The sequence below is a fragment of the Galeopterus variegatus genome, unplaced genomic scaffold (assembly GCF_000696425.1).
Source record: "Galeopterus variegatus unplaced genomic scaffold, G_variegatus-3.0.2 Scaffold8688, whole genome shotgun sequence".
NCBI classification, from domain to species: Eukaryota; Metazoa; Chordata; class Mammalia; order Dermoptera; family Cynocephalidae; genus Galeopterus; species Galeopterus variegatus.
Window position 1 is genome coordinate 32,510 of NW_007734799.1, and position 14,345 is coordinate 46,854.

The 14,345-nt window shown below is 41.7% G+C and overlaps 1 protein-coding gene across 1 annotated transcript in view; it reads left to right on the forward strand.

Annotated features, from left to right (window-relative positions):
- The first annotated feature begins 536 nt into the window (after positions 1-536).
- The window catches only part of GPR111 (G protein-coupled receptor 111), a 19,798-nt gene continuing 5,989 nt past the window's right edge, over positions 537-14,345 (forward strand). Inside the window, exons 1-5 of the mRNA XM_008593082.1 lie at positions 537-608; positions 5,538-5,580; positions 6,302-6,453; positions 8,925-9,158; positions 10,452-11,813. Coding sequence (XP_008591304.1) covers positions 537-608; positions 5,538-5,580; positions 6,302-6,453; positions 8,925-9,158; positions 10,452-11,813 — 1,863 coding nt within the window. The remainder of the gene's footprint in view (positions 609-5,537; positions 5,581-6,301; positions 6,454-8,924; positions 9,159-10,451; positions 11,814-14,345) is intronic.

Sequence of the window (14,345 nt, forward strand, 5' to 3'; positions counted from 1 at the left end):
AAAATACGACTCCAGAGTTAGGTGAGGGTGAAGGATAGAAGCACCCACTGGTGCTTACTCCCCTTCAAAAGATATTTCTAGGCTGAGTTTGCCCATAGGAATCCCAGCTCACCTTCTACTGCAGTCACCCACACATTTCTCAGCCCTGCCTAACCCAGAGTGAACCATCATTCCCACTCCCTGAACACAGGAGGTTATTTATTATACTGACAGGCTAGGCGAAATCCATCAAGGGATTTACACGTTAGGTGTCACATGCAAGCCGGCAGCAGAGGTGGGGGTTATCTCAGCCATTGTCTGTGCTTCCCGTGAGGGCTGGTGCTCACACCTGCAGCCTCCTGGTAAAGTCCGTGGGAGACCCCAGGGACACCACCTCTGGAGCAGAGAGATCTGAATAGACAGCCCTGAGGACAGAGCTCGGCTTCGTAGGCTGGCTGGGTCTGCAGTGATGTGGAACTAGGAGAGCTTCAGATTGGAGACATTTTGCCTTTTTATTTATTTTTATAGAAGCGAGAAAGTCAGCTGTGTGGAAGACAATGACTCATATGATTTTGCTGTGCTGCTTGGTGTTTCTTTTGCCCACAGAGTCCTGTAGGACATTATGCCAGGTAAGCAAAGGGGAAAGAGTGGAGGATGAACTGGTGGGGAGAGCAAAGGGACAGTAAAATCCATTAGTTAACCCGCCCTCAGTTACCTGACAGCTGAAGTGTAGGGAGAAGATGGTGACAGAGTAGTTTGGCCAGAAGGAATTGCCACCACACGTAGCCAAAACCCATTTTAGTCAATAGCTACAGATTATTTTCCCATCAGCTTTTTCCTTAGGTTCTTGAGATGCAGGGAGGCTCAAATGATTTAAGGGTGATAAACTCTTCTTTCCACAACCTCTGACAGTGAAGCTTTCAGCTGCTCATAACCAGGGTGCTACCATTTCCTGGGGGGCACTTGAAAATGTGGGGGTGGTGAGGGTTGCCACAATCACTGGGAGGTATTAATGGCATTTACTGGGCAGGACCTAGGAATGGGTTGGCACAAGGAAGCATGGTCCCACCCAACATGGCAATAGTGTCTCCTTTGAGAAACCAATAGTGACCCCTGTGAATGGGGTAGGAGGAGGAGTGGTCAGTGGTTAAGCAAGGTCTAATTTGGGCAGAATGTGTAGCAATGTACCGTTTTAAGTTTTGTGGGGAAGCGATCCATATGGCTCTGTCTGGAAAAGTTTTCATCACACCATAAGTCATTCTGATTTCCCAATAAGTTACTTGTTTAAGTAAAGTATAGAGGGGCATTGAGAGAGAGAGAATATAAAAATATTTTGAGCATCTTTGGAAGACAGTATTATTATTTGATCACAAGATCTGGAAGGGAGTTTTGAGATCAACTGGTGATGCTCTACTCCCTTGTTTTATAGATGGGGAGACTGAGGTCCATGGTGTGGAACGTGATTTGCTTGAGGTATATACCTATGTAGTTACAGGGTCAAGACCAGAACATCTGTCTTCAGATTCTCAGCTTCTTGTTCTTTCCATTTTAATGTGTCTTCTTAACACGAGCCTCCTTAGGGAAAAATGACTTTGGGAGATCTTTGCAGGAGTTTTCTAAATGGTATTCATTTTACCCTCTAATTCTTTGTCTTTGGATGGGAATCTTCTCCATGACTCCCCTTCCCACCTTAACATTGGTTTCCGAGAGAAGTTAAAGACCTCTTTAGAAAGACCTGTTCCTGGAGATATCCCAACCCCATAGTTTTGTACTATATTCTTTGTCTTTGGATGGGAATCTTCTCCATGACTCCCCTTCCCACCTTAACATTGGTTTCTGAGAGAAGTTAAAGACCTCTTTAGAAAGACCTGTTCCTGGAGATATCCCAACCCCATAGTTTTGTACTATTTCCTCCCTTCGTTCCATTTCCTCACTCACATTTTACTATGAGGCAGAATGTGGAGAGTAGGCAGAGCATGGGAGGTTGGCTTTGTTTCTCTTGTTTATTGGGGATCACCTTTTCAGGAACATTTCATTCTTTTCTTCCCATTATACTAGTTGCTGGATGCTGAGCTGCTGGGTGCTACCCCTGTCCTGACCTGCCCATGTACCCAGGCTGCTCAGCAGGTTGGGCAGGTTGCTGGTTTGCAAGTGTCTTTTTCATAGCATTAGGTTCAGAATTGTTGGTATCTGAAGCTAATGTGGCCCATACCAGATGCCACCCTAGAAACAAAATGACCAGAGGAGTCATATATGATGTGCTTTGGCAAATTAGCTGGGAAGAAGTAAATCAGGTCCTCCACTGAAAAGGCAGAGTTTCCAGAACACCTTGTAAACAGCATACCATGGCCTTCTGCCCATGTACTTGATTAATATGATGTGACTTCATTGGAGTTTGTTTAATGGGCCAAGTTTCATCCGGAGTTGTTGACTTCTAACTGCATTTATCACAGTGTACTGAAGACCATGGCTCTATCAAGATGGGTTTTGGGCATCTTGTGATGCCTGTACTTCCTTCCACTCCTTCCCTCTGCTTATTGTGCTTGGGCATGAGCTGGCTTTTTGGGAAGAGCAGTACTGTAAGAGTTAGGAGAGCCAAGTTCTAGTCCCAGCTGTCAGAGGAACTCCCTGCAAGTCACCTCATCTATCAAAGCCTCAGTTTTCTTATCAGTAAAATAAGGGAGTTGGACTGGGTGATGCATAGTCTTCCACAACTCTAAAAATATTATTTTAACATTCTGTTTAGTGGAAGAAATTTAACTTTGACAAATATAATAAGGCTTAATTCTCTTGACTATAAAATAGGAAGTCATCTTTTCTTATATCAGTGATTTCAAGGAATCACTGAATGAATCTTCAGTGATACCTTCTGACCCTGGAGAAATCCCAAATATTCAGTTCAGATTCTCCATAAATTCTTATTTGGTAAAGAAAATAGGGAATATTCAGCCTTGTTTCTTGATAACATAGAGAGAAACAATGTTGTGAAAGAGAGGGCGACATGAACCCCAGGTGATAGTCACACAGCTGAGTCATGGAATTTCTAGTTTCTTGCACAATGACTTAGGTCTTGGAACCCAAGTTGGAGTAATTGAACCAAGCTTCTTTCCAGCTGCTAGAGGGCACTCTTCTAGAGCAGAAACAGGAAGATTGTCTTTCTCTCCCCCNTTCCAGCTGCTAGAGGGCACTCTTCTAGAGCAGAAACAGGAAGATTGTCTTTCTCTCCCCCCACACACATACACACATGCAAATAAATGTCAGTATATGAGAAATCCCAAATATTCAGTTCAGATTCTCCATAAATTCTTATTTGGTAAAGAAAATAGGGAATATTCAGCCTTGTTTCTTGATAACATAGAGAGAAACAATGTTGTGAAAGAGAGGGCGACATGAACCCCAGGTGATAGTCACACAGCTGAGTCATGGAATTTCTAGTTTCTTGCACAATGACTTAGGTCTTGGAACCCAAGTTGGAGTAATTGAACCAAGCTTCTTTCCAGCTGCTAGAGGGCACTCTTCTAGAGCAGAAACAGGAAGATTGTCTTTCTCTCCCCCACACACATACACACATGCAAATATATGTCAGTACACATACTAATATGTATATATACATACATGCATATGTACAAACCATTGAACTAGCTACTTAGGGGGATATAAAGAAGCACAATATGAAATCCATGTTTTTAAGGAACTTAAAATTTACTTAAGGTGATGATATGCTTATATACATATAAAGGTTAGATAATAAGATAGCAGGTCAGGTGAGTATATACCAAGTATTGACTGTGTGGTATGGCGTTATGCATAACACCTAGAGGAAAAGATGTAAGATTGAGAACTGGATCAGGAAGGACTTCTTGGAAGAGGGAGACTTGAGCTTAGTAAAGGTTAGATAATAAGATAGCAGGTCAGGTGAGTATATACCAAGTATTGACTGTGTGGTATGGTGGTATGCATAACACCTAGAGGAAAAGATGTAAGATTGAGAACTGGATCAGGAAGGACTTCTTGGAAGAGGGAGACTTGAGCTTAGTAAATTCAATAAGTGCATGTTCAGAATAGTAACAGTAGGTAAATCTCAAACAGCACTTGTACTATTCCAGGACCCATTCTAAGTGTTTTCCATAGATAAGCTCATTTTTATTCTAAAAATTCCCTAGCATAAGTATCATACAATAATAGCACTATGGTTCCTACCCTACTTTATGGATGAGGAAACTGGGGCTCAGAGAGATGAACTTTCCTTTGGTCTCAAGTAACAGTGTTGGAATTTGAACCCAGGTGCTCTGCTCCCAGAGTACATCCCTTGACCACAATGTGACACTTTCTCATGAAGAGTTAGGCATGGCATGGTATAGATGGGTGGGGTAGAGAAGGGATTCTAATCAGGAGAGGTGGAAATGCTCATGATAGGGAGGAGCCACATTTTGGGGGAGCCTCCTTAAGGAAAAATAATACAAAATCACACATGCAAAATTAAGAGAAAAGTGAATATTTACTTAGAATGAGAAAAGGAATCACAGCAAATTTTAAATTTGGAAATGCTGAAGAATATTACATTAAATAACTATTCATAATTATTCAGCAATAAGTTCAGCAAAATAATATTTTTTTAATGAGCTGCCTACCTTTATTTTCCTACATTTTTGGCTGCATATTTGCATGCCAATGATTTTTTAAATTTTTTCTATAGAGAGAATAGAAAGATTATTCAGTCTTTCCTCTAATATTGCTGATTAAATTTGTTTCTTATTATTGCTAGTTTACAAAAGTACCTTTCAGTTTCTCAATTCATTGTTAGGAATGCCATGTAAATATGTAGGGCTGCTGTCAAATTTGGTAAAACCTCTATTAAGTGTCTTTCATATGTGAGCTGCAAGTTATCAGAGTACTTAGAATTTTCTTGCTCTGTGACTAATTGTAAATACTCTTAGAATTAATACCACTTACAACTTGATGTCCTTATTGTAATGAAGAAGTGACCAAAAACTACATAAGTATATCTTATATATCCTATTAAATTCAAACTAAATGTATCCACAAGTCAGCTTCTTGTCCAGGTTTCATAAATAGATACAGCTTCTCCAGTGATACCCCAAATGAGGGAGTATGTGAAAAAAAGCGTGTTGGAATGGCAAAAAAATGATGCTCTTAACAGATGGCAGGCAGTTAGAATATTTTGCTTTTTAAAATTTAATAAAACATATGATCATGTGAGCACATCACTAGACCCTCTCCCAGGGCTTCCAAGGAGCCCACACAAGCAAGGGACTCTGAAGCTTAGCCTTCATTAATTTCCCAATAAGTCCTGGATGGAACATGGACCATTCTTACTCGAGAGAGAGGAGGTTTTCTACTGAATAGAAGTGAGAGAGAAAGCTGTCCAAACTGAAGGGAAAGGGGATCATGGAGTCATGCTTCATGGACTCAGCTTTTGGTAGCCCTACTGGCATCGTGGCTGACTCTGATGTGCTTGTTCATCTGGGACTAAAGTGAACCAGTGGGCTGGCATGTGGACAATTGATTTTGACTTGATTTTGATTTTCCCTTTCTAGGCTGACAGCAAAAGCAAGGAGAAGGTGTCTGCCAGGCCACACGGTATGTTGGCAGCAGTTACTAATCACGTGGAAGTTTTATTGTTTATTTACTGTAATAAGGGACTGTTCTCAGCCCTCTGTTGATGGCAGGGCAGATGGGACTCCTTGATGGCTTGCATCTGGACTCTCATATTAAATTATACCTTTGACCCCAGCCCTGTTCCTCTCTCTTCTCAGCACCTTCTGCTCCATCCTAGTCTGAGAGCTCTTTGCCATAGATCCTTTGGATTGAGCAAACTCGAACTGGGGCAGTGGCTAGACCCAGCGTGTGAGAACGCACTGATGGTGTGGCTCACCATGAAGATCTGCAGCTGAACTGGGAGGTTTCTTAGAGCAGCTCGGGGGTTGTAGACTCCAAACTAGAGCTGATCTGGGGAGCTTTAGGGGTCTGAGGAGGTCTCAAGGGGTCCTGTGGGGTGTGATGGTGACCTAGTGGACAGAACTGTGTGCTCTTCCCTCTCACTTTGACTGAGGCAGTTCCATGTTTATCTATGTTATACATTGGAGTTCAGGATAAGATTTTGTTGGAAACTATAGAAGTTTGTTGCTGAAATATGTGATAAACACTGATCCACTTCAATCTTCCTCCACTTTACAAAGAAAAGACACCTGATGTCTGCAGGATTCATGTGTCTTCACTGAAGTGACACCCTGGTGATTGGCCCTTTGCAGCCCAGAGCTCAGGCCTTTCCATCTGATACAGATGACTTTTATTTTCCCAGGTGTATGTGATGGTGTCTGTATGGACAATTCCCACTGCAGTCAACCTTGCCCTCCAGACACTCAGGGAAATATGGGTTTTTTATGCAGGGAAAATAAATGGCACAAGATCACTGATACCTGCCGGACTCTTAATGCCTTCAACATCTTTGAGGTAATATCCTTTCTCTCACAACATGGATTCTACTGTGGGCTCTGTGAGCAACGTGCAGCCTCAACTTAGCAATGTGTATTGTCCTCCGTGAGAGAGGGGGAGCTCCAGGTTGTGGCACACAGGTGTGTTTGTGCATGAATACAGAAACACCTACCTGTCCTCTTGCTCTACTCAAGAAGGGTGTTCTTTTTAAAATTTATTTAATTTATGTTTTTACTTGTTTTATTTTATTTTATCATTGCACAAAGTAAACATTTTTATGGCCCTTTACAAATTTCTCCCCCTCCCCCTCCCTCCTTCCCCCTTTCCCCTCCTGCTTTCCTACCCTGTCGTCCTCAGTTCCGTTCTGTCCTTTTGAGAGTTCAAGGAATTATTGTGATTTTGTTGTGATTGATGTATCTTTCTTTCTTCTTCTTTTTTTTTTTTTTTTAGCTCCTGCTTAACTTTGGGCTTATAAAAAATGCGTGCTTCACACAAACACACACCCTTTCACAACATGATGAAACCTGATCATTTAGGTTAGAGCTAGAAGAGGTGCCTAGAATTATCACAGTCAATTTCTCCAACTTCACTTTCAATTCTTTAATACCCTAAAGCCTCATTACTCAAAGTGTCCTTCATGGACCAGCAACATCCCTGAAAATGTGTTAGACATGTGGAATTTGGCCCCACCCCAGACTTACTGAATCAAAATCTGTATTTTAGCAAGATCCCCAGGTGATCTCTCTTCTCGTTCAAGCATGAAAGCAAGTTGACCTAAAGGGAAGGACTTCATTATCCAACAAACTTATGTATTTCCACACATACTTAGATAATTAAATTAAAAAAATCAAATTCCAATAAACAAAATCAGATCAAATATGAGTTCTTTTCCTTTTGTTTCTTTTTCCTCTTTTAGTAGGGGCTTTGCCTTTCTGAAGTTCAGCTCCTAATTCCCTCAGAGGAGTCTTGGCTTTTGCTTTTCTTTTGTCTGAGGAGCATCCCCACACTCTGTTTCTGGGCGTGGCTGTGGGGAGTGCCACTGGACGTGATACCAGAAGTCTCTGACCAGACTTCAAAAGGCTGCTCACCCCTAACTTTTGGGGGTCTGAGCAAACATACATACGGAGACTCACATGCCATAGGTCTTATTACTCAAATGTTTTAAATCAAGCTTACAAACTACTAAATAAAATATGTTCAGTCTGCCTCTCATCCCAGATTCCATTCTGCACCTCAAGGGCAGTGGACAGCCAAGGTCCCACATCTGTAACCCTGAAAACAAATGCCTCTTGGCCACCTCTCAGGCCTGGGGGTGAGCAGTAGGCAGCATGGCCCATCTTTGGCAGGACAGACTCAGGGAAGAAGCCCATGCAAGCCCTGGAGTTCAGGTGTGTAGAAGCAGGGACATGGGCTCTGGGTAGGCATATCCTCCTCACCATGTGGAGGGACAGGATGCAGGAGAGCCAGAAAGGGGTCCTTTAAAGCAGGGGTCAGCAAACTTCTTCTGTAAAGAGCCAGATTGCATTTTAGGCATTGGGGGTCACATGGTCTCTGTTGAGACTGCACAGCTCTGTCATTGTAGCATGAAAGCAGCCATAAACAATTCTTAAATGAATAAGGTGGCTAAGTAAAATTTTATTTACAAAATGTAGGCAGCCAGCCTGGGGTCATAGTTTGCCATCCCTGCCCTAAATCATGGCAACCAGAGTCTGAATGTATGAGAGATACTATGTCTCTATTTTCGGTTATTCTTCTATCTTGGTGTTCCAGCTGATTCATCCAAATCTAGTTCAGAACTTCTATTTTTAAGATATGCTCATGTCTCATGCTTTGCCCCTGGGGAATAGTGAAAATACACTTAAATGGCACTAGACACTTACATACATACACAGGATGTTCACACAGTGTATAAACACAGAAGGTGTCTGAAGTAGCATGTTAAAGACAACAGTTGCTATTTTGGGGAATGGATTAAGTCATAGGCAGTTGGGGAGTTGAGACTTTCATTTTCTAATTTGTACATGTTCTCACTTATTCGTTCCACTTGTTTGAGCCGCATGTTTTCACTATTGTGGGAGCTAATAAAAATAAATAAGTAAATATACAAATGAATGGTGGGGTGGGGGTGGGGTGGGGAAGAAGACACAGCAATCACAACAATTCCTTGAACTTGTTAAGACAAGTGAGCAGATGTTGATGGGGAGGAGTGGGGAGAGGGAGTGGGGAAAGGAGGAAATGGTTAAGGGACACGAAAATCAACTACACTGTATATTGATAAATTACATTTTTTTTTTAAAAAGAGACTTTCATTTTCTAATTTATACATGTTGGCATTAGTCAAGTTATTCCACAGCAATGTGACTTTGAAAATGGAAAACAGAAAAAACATTATGAAATATACAACTGTGTAATAAGGCTGTCCTAAATTTTAGTAGTAGTACTTTTACATGTAACATAATAAAAATTTCTTTCTTTCTGCCATATCTTAGGCAGATGAATATTCAGTTCAATCATCTGGAGAAGGTATAAAAGTACATGAATATTCTGGAAAGTCTGAGACCATAACAGATAGGTTGATGCAGAAGTGTCCAGCGGATCTGTCTTGTGTAATTAGAAACATTCGGCAGTCTCCCCGGATACCAGGAAACATCGCCGTCATTGTGCAGCTCTTACACAACATATCAACAGTGTTACTGACAGATGTTGATGAGGCAAAGATGCAGGTGAGTGACCTGGAACATTTGGGAAAACTTCCTCTTGGTGGGAAATGAATGCAGGTGAGTTGGAGTATTCTGTGAGCTTCTTGGGGGTTGGAAACTGTGTCTTTCCCCTCAGTATTTCCAATGCCCAGCATAGCAAGTGCTAAAAAAATCTTCATTGAAGAAAGAATCATAAATGAATGGAAAAAGTGAACATATTTAATCAACAAACAGTTATAGAGAGCACTTACTTGGTACTGTGATGGACACCTCAGTATTTCCAATGCCCAGCATAGCAAGTGCTAAAAAAATCTTCATTGAAGAAAGAATCAATAAATGAATGGAAAAAGTGAACATATTTAATCAACAAACAGTTATAGAGAGCACTTACTTGGTACTGTGATGGACACTGGAGTACGATTTTCCAGTGTATATTTTGGCTACTGAAAACCTCAAAGAAACATTCTAGGTTAAGCAGAGAGAAAGACTTTTCTTACTTTTATGTGTGGTTTAGAACAGGTTGCTAAAATGGAAAATAACTGAATGCAAAGAAAACAGCCATATGTATCTGCTGTAGAAATGTGAAATGGATCTGGATCCATTTCTTCTGGTTTTGATCTTCAAAGCAGAGGATAGTAAAAAGTAGATTCAGCCTCTGGGGTCAATTGCCAGTTTAGTGTGTTCCTGCACAGGGTCCTTAGATGCAGCTGGGATGTAATAGATGTTAATTCCATAATGACTACTCTGGTTAGGGTAAGCAAATTGCTAGCTTCGGCCGGGGGTGAAGTGGAACTGATGATGGACGTGAGCTTGGGTGTCTCGTGGAAGGCATTGCATACATGGGATGGGGGCATGGAAGTGCAGTTCCCTTGTAGCTCTGTCTTCTCACCCAGACTTGAGTGTGCATGACAGTTGCCTGGGGATCTCATTAGTTAATGCTGATTATGATTCATGAAGTCTGGGGTGGGGCATGAGATTCTGTATCTCTAAAAAGTTCCCAGGGAATGCCTATGCTACTGGTTGGAAGGCGAAGGCATTGCATACATGGGATGGGGGCATGGAAGTGCAGTTCCCTTGTAGCTCTGTCTTCTAACCCAGACTTGAGTGTGCATGACAGTTGCCTGGGGATCTCATTAGTTAATACTGATTATGATTCATGAAGTCTGGGGTGGGGCATGAGATTCTGTATCTCTAAAAAGTTCCCAGGGAATGCCTATGCTACTGGTTGGAAGGTCACACTTTCTGAAAGTGAATATCTTGAATGTGCTGGCAATTTCAGAGAATGGCTCAGTACTAACACTGGTTCTTCACTGGCAGAGTTACAGCACCATGGCTAACCACATTCTCAACAGCAAAAGCATCTCAAACTGGACCTTCATTCCTGACAGAAATAGTGGCTGTGTCCTGCTACAGTCAGTCAATTCCTTTGCAAGAAAGCTATTCATAAAAAAACATCCCATTGACATATCAGATGTCTTCATTCATACCATGGGCACCATCATATCTGAAGATGACACTGGAATGAATTTTACTTTTTCCATGAGAGTTAATGACAGCAGCAATGAAGTCGCTGGAAGGGTGTTGATCAGTCGAGAGGAACTTCAGAAGGTGCCTTCCCCTTCTCAGGCCATCAGCATTGCATTTCCTACTCTCGGGGCCATTTTGGAAGCCAGTCTTTTGGAAAACATTACTGTGAATGGGCTTGTCCTCTCTGTCCTTTTGCCCAAGGAACTTAGAAGAATCTCACTGATTTTTGAAAAGATCAGCCAGTCCGAGGAGAGGAGGACACAGTGTGTTGGCTGGCACTCTGAGGACAGCAGATGGGACCAGCAGGCCTGTAAAATGATTCAAGAAAACTCCCAGCAAGCCATTTGCAAATGTAGGCCAAGCGAGTTGTTTACCTCTTTCTCAATTCTCATGTCGCCCCACACCTTGGAGAGCCCGGTCCTGATTTACATCACATACATAGGCCTGGGCGTTTCTATATGCAGCTTAGTCCTTTGCTTGTCCATCGAGGCCTTGGTCTGGGGCCAGGTGACGAAGACGGAGATCTCGTATTTACGCCATGTGTGCATAGCTAACGTTGCGGCCACTCTGCTGATGGCCGATGTGTGGTTCATTGTGGCTCCCTTTCTCAGTAGTCCAAGGACACACCATGGTGGATGTGTGGCGGCCACATTTTTCATTCATTTCTTTTACCTTGCTGTGTTCTTCTGGATGCTTGCCAAGGCACTCCTTATCCTCTATGGAATCCTGATTGTTTTCCATACACTGTCCAAGTCAGTCATGGTGGCCTGTCTCTTTTCAGTGGGCTATGGGTGCCCTTTGGTCATTGCTGTTATCACGGTTGCTGCCACCGAGCCTGGCAAAGGCTATCTACGGGCTGACGCCTGCTGGCTTAACTGGGACATGACCAAGGCCCTCCTGGCCTTTGTGGTCCCGGCTCTGGCCATTGTGGTAGTAAACCTGATCACAGTCACACTGGTGATTGTCAAGACCCAGCGAGCTGCCATCGGCAGTTCCATGTTCCAGGAGGTGAGAGCCATTGTGAGAATCAGTAAGAACATTGCCATCCTCACTCCAGTGCTGGGGCTGACCTGGGGATTCGGCATAGCCACGGTCGTCACTCATAGCTCCCTGGCCTTCCACATCATCTTCTCCTTGCTCAATGCCTTCCAGGTAAGTCCAGATGCTGCTGACCAAGTCCAAAGAGAGAATTCACAGACAGGTTTTGTAGTCTGGAGCTTACGGCATCAGATTTCTATATAAAAGGCAACGGATTTAGGATAGCACATTGAGTAAGAAAACTAGCTTTTGTTCCAGAAAGGCCTGGATTCAAATCCTGACTCTCTCATTTACTAATAATGTGTAACGTGATCTTGGGATATTAACTTTTCCAAGCCATATTTTCCTCACATGTAAAATGGGTATAATACTGCACACTTTACAGGGGTGTTTGGAAAATGAAATAAAATGGTGAATGGGAAAGCATCAAGTACTAAAATGACCTAAAGATCATAAATAGTTTAATAATAGACTGAGATGTTACTGTTTAGAAATTAAGCACTAATACCTCCCCCCAAATTTAGGTATTTAACTGGAGGTATTAAAATTTGCACATTTTTGATATTTCTTTCCACTTAGAATGTTTATTATCATTGGAAACCATCTTATTTTAACAAGGCAAGCTATACAGAGTGATGTTAAGGATAAATAATTTCTCCTCTCTCATCTCACTTCTATGAATTAAGCAGTGTTCAGTTTTATGTGTATCCTTGCCACAATTTCTATGCTATACAAATATATTTTCACATAATATATGGGTTAAAAATTTATATTATTATGCAACTTGCTTTCTCTCTTAAAAAATATACACTGGAATTTTATCAGTTACTATATATAAATATGTCTCCTTAATGGCTGCATAGTATTTTATATTCAATAATTTCCTTCTTGATTGAGATTTTATTTTTTTCCTTATTGTTTCCTGTTACAATGAACCAAAGTTTATTATATCAAATATTAAATATGTAGATAGTAACTAATTGAAAAGAAAACTTTTATTTTTATGAAGATCCCTAAAAATATTATTTTTTCTGAATATATGCAGTAGCCAGTAAGACTATTTTCAAATAAATGTCTTACTTAATTCATAACAGAGATTTTAAGTCAAGTATCTTCTCACTTTTCCCTTTCAAAATTTAGGTATAAATGATTTCACTTTACAATAAACATTTTGATGTCTTGGAGAACGGTGATAATAATGACAGTGGTGCCTCACATTTTGAATCTCTGGGTTTTTTTTACTTTTCTATAGAAAATATTAACTGTACCCTACATTTGTATAGCTCTTATTTATCATCAGTTGCCTTACTCATGTTTGCAAAACTAGCTATTGATAGGACTATGGTTAAAAATCTAGTTTTCCTAAATTTCAGTTTAGCATATCCCATATCTATTCTTCATGAACCCTTCATGAGCTCCTGTCTCACTCCACAGCATTTTCCTTTTCTTGTCCCCCTTAGGGTCATCTTACCTGCAGCTTTTCTTTTGGACTAGGCTATAAACACTTGTATTTTTTTTTTTTTTTTTTGTGACTGGTAAGGGGATTGCAACCTTTGGCTTGGTGTCGCCTGCACCGCGCTCAGCCAGCGAGTGCACCAGCCATCCCTATATAGGATCCAAACCCGCGGCCTCGACGCTGCTGCACTCCCAGCGCCACACTCTCCTGGGTGAGCCACAGGGTAGGCCCAAAACTCTTGTATTTTGCTGTCACAAACATCTTCCCTGTTATAATAGGATAAGCTTGTAGTTTCAATTCAGTTTTTGACTTGACTCCCTGCAAGGAGTAGGGTGGGGCTTATCTGAGTGCCGGTACAGATTGGATGGGGCAGTGTTAGCTGAGGGCAGGGTGTGGGTGAGGGCCAGGTGCTGGGGAGGACATTAGGCTGCTGTGCTGGAGCTGGCTTGGACTGGTTATATTTTCAGGAATTTTGTGAGCTGGTTGTGAACACAGTCATCAGTAAAAATTAAATTATATAGACTTGCAATTAAATTAAAGACAAAGGTTAGACACGCATCCTCAAAACTCATCACTTCCTAATTATCTGTGTCCATTTTGCTATGCTCTTGAGGTTATTTGCATCTATTGTATCTGTGTGGTAGAAATATGATATAATGATGTGCTACTGCACATCTCTTCCTATCTCCATGTTCATTGATGCCACATTACTAGATTTAACTCAGCCATGGTGGTAGTGTTTAACCATAGGGATTGGCAAATGCTGTGCTACTGCACATCTCTTCCTATCTCCATGTTCATTGATGCCACATTACTAGATTTAACTCAACCATGGTGGTAGTGTTTAACCATAGGGATTGGCAAATGCTGCAAGTGAGGAGAGTTGGTCGTTGTCATTTCCTAGCATATCCCTAGATCAGAGCATCCTTGGGAGGCCCAGTGAGGGAGGAGAGAAAGAGGATCTCTGAATCTACTGAGGTGGGAGACATAGTGTGCTGGGTGGGAAGAAACAGGAGAAGTGGAGTCTTAGGGGGAGAAGAGGTGAGGGGCGGCTGAGGCTGACAGAGCAGACAGAGAAGGGAGATGCTGAAACAGATGGGAAGGCTCAGAAGATGTAGGAGGAAGACCCTTTTTTTTTTTTTCTTTTTGTCTTTTTTACTGACCGGTAATGGGATCGCAACCCTTGGTGT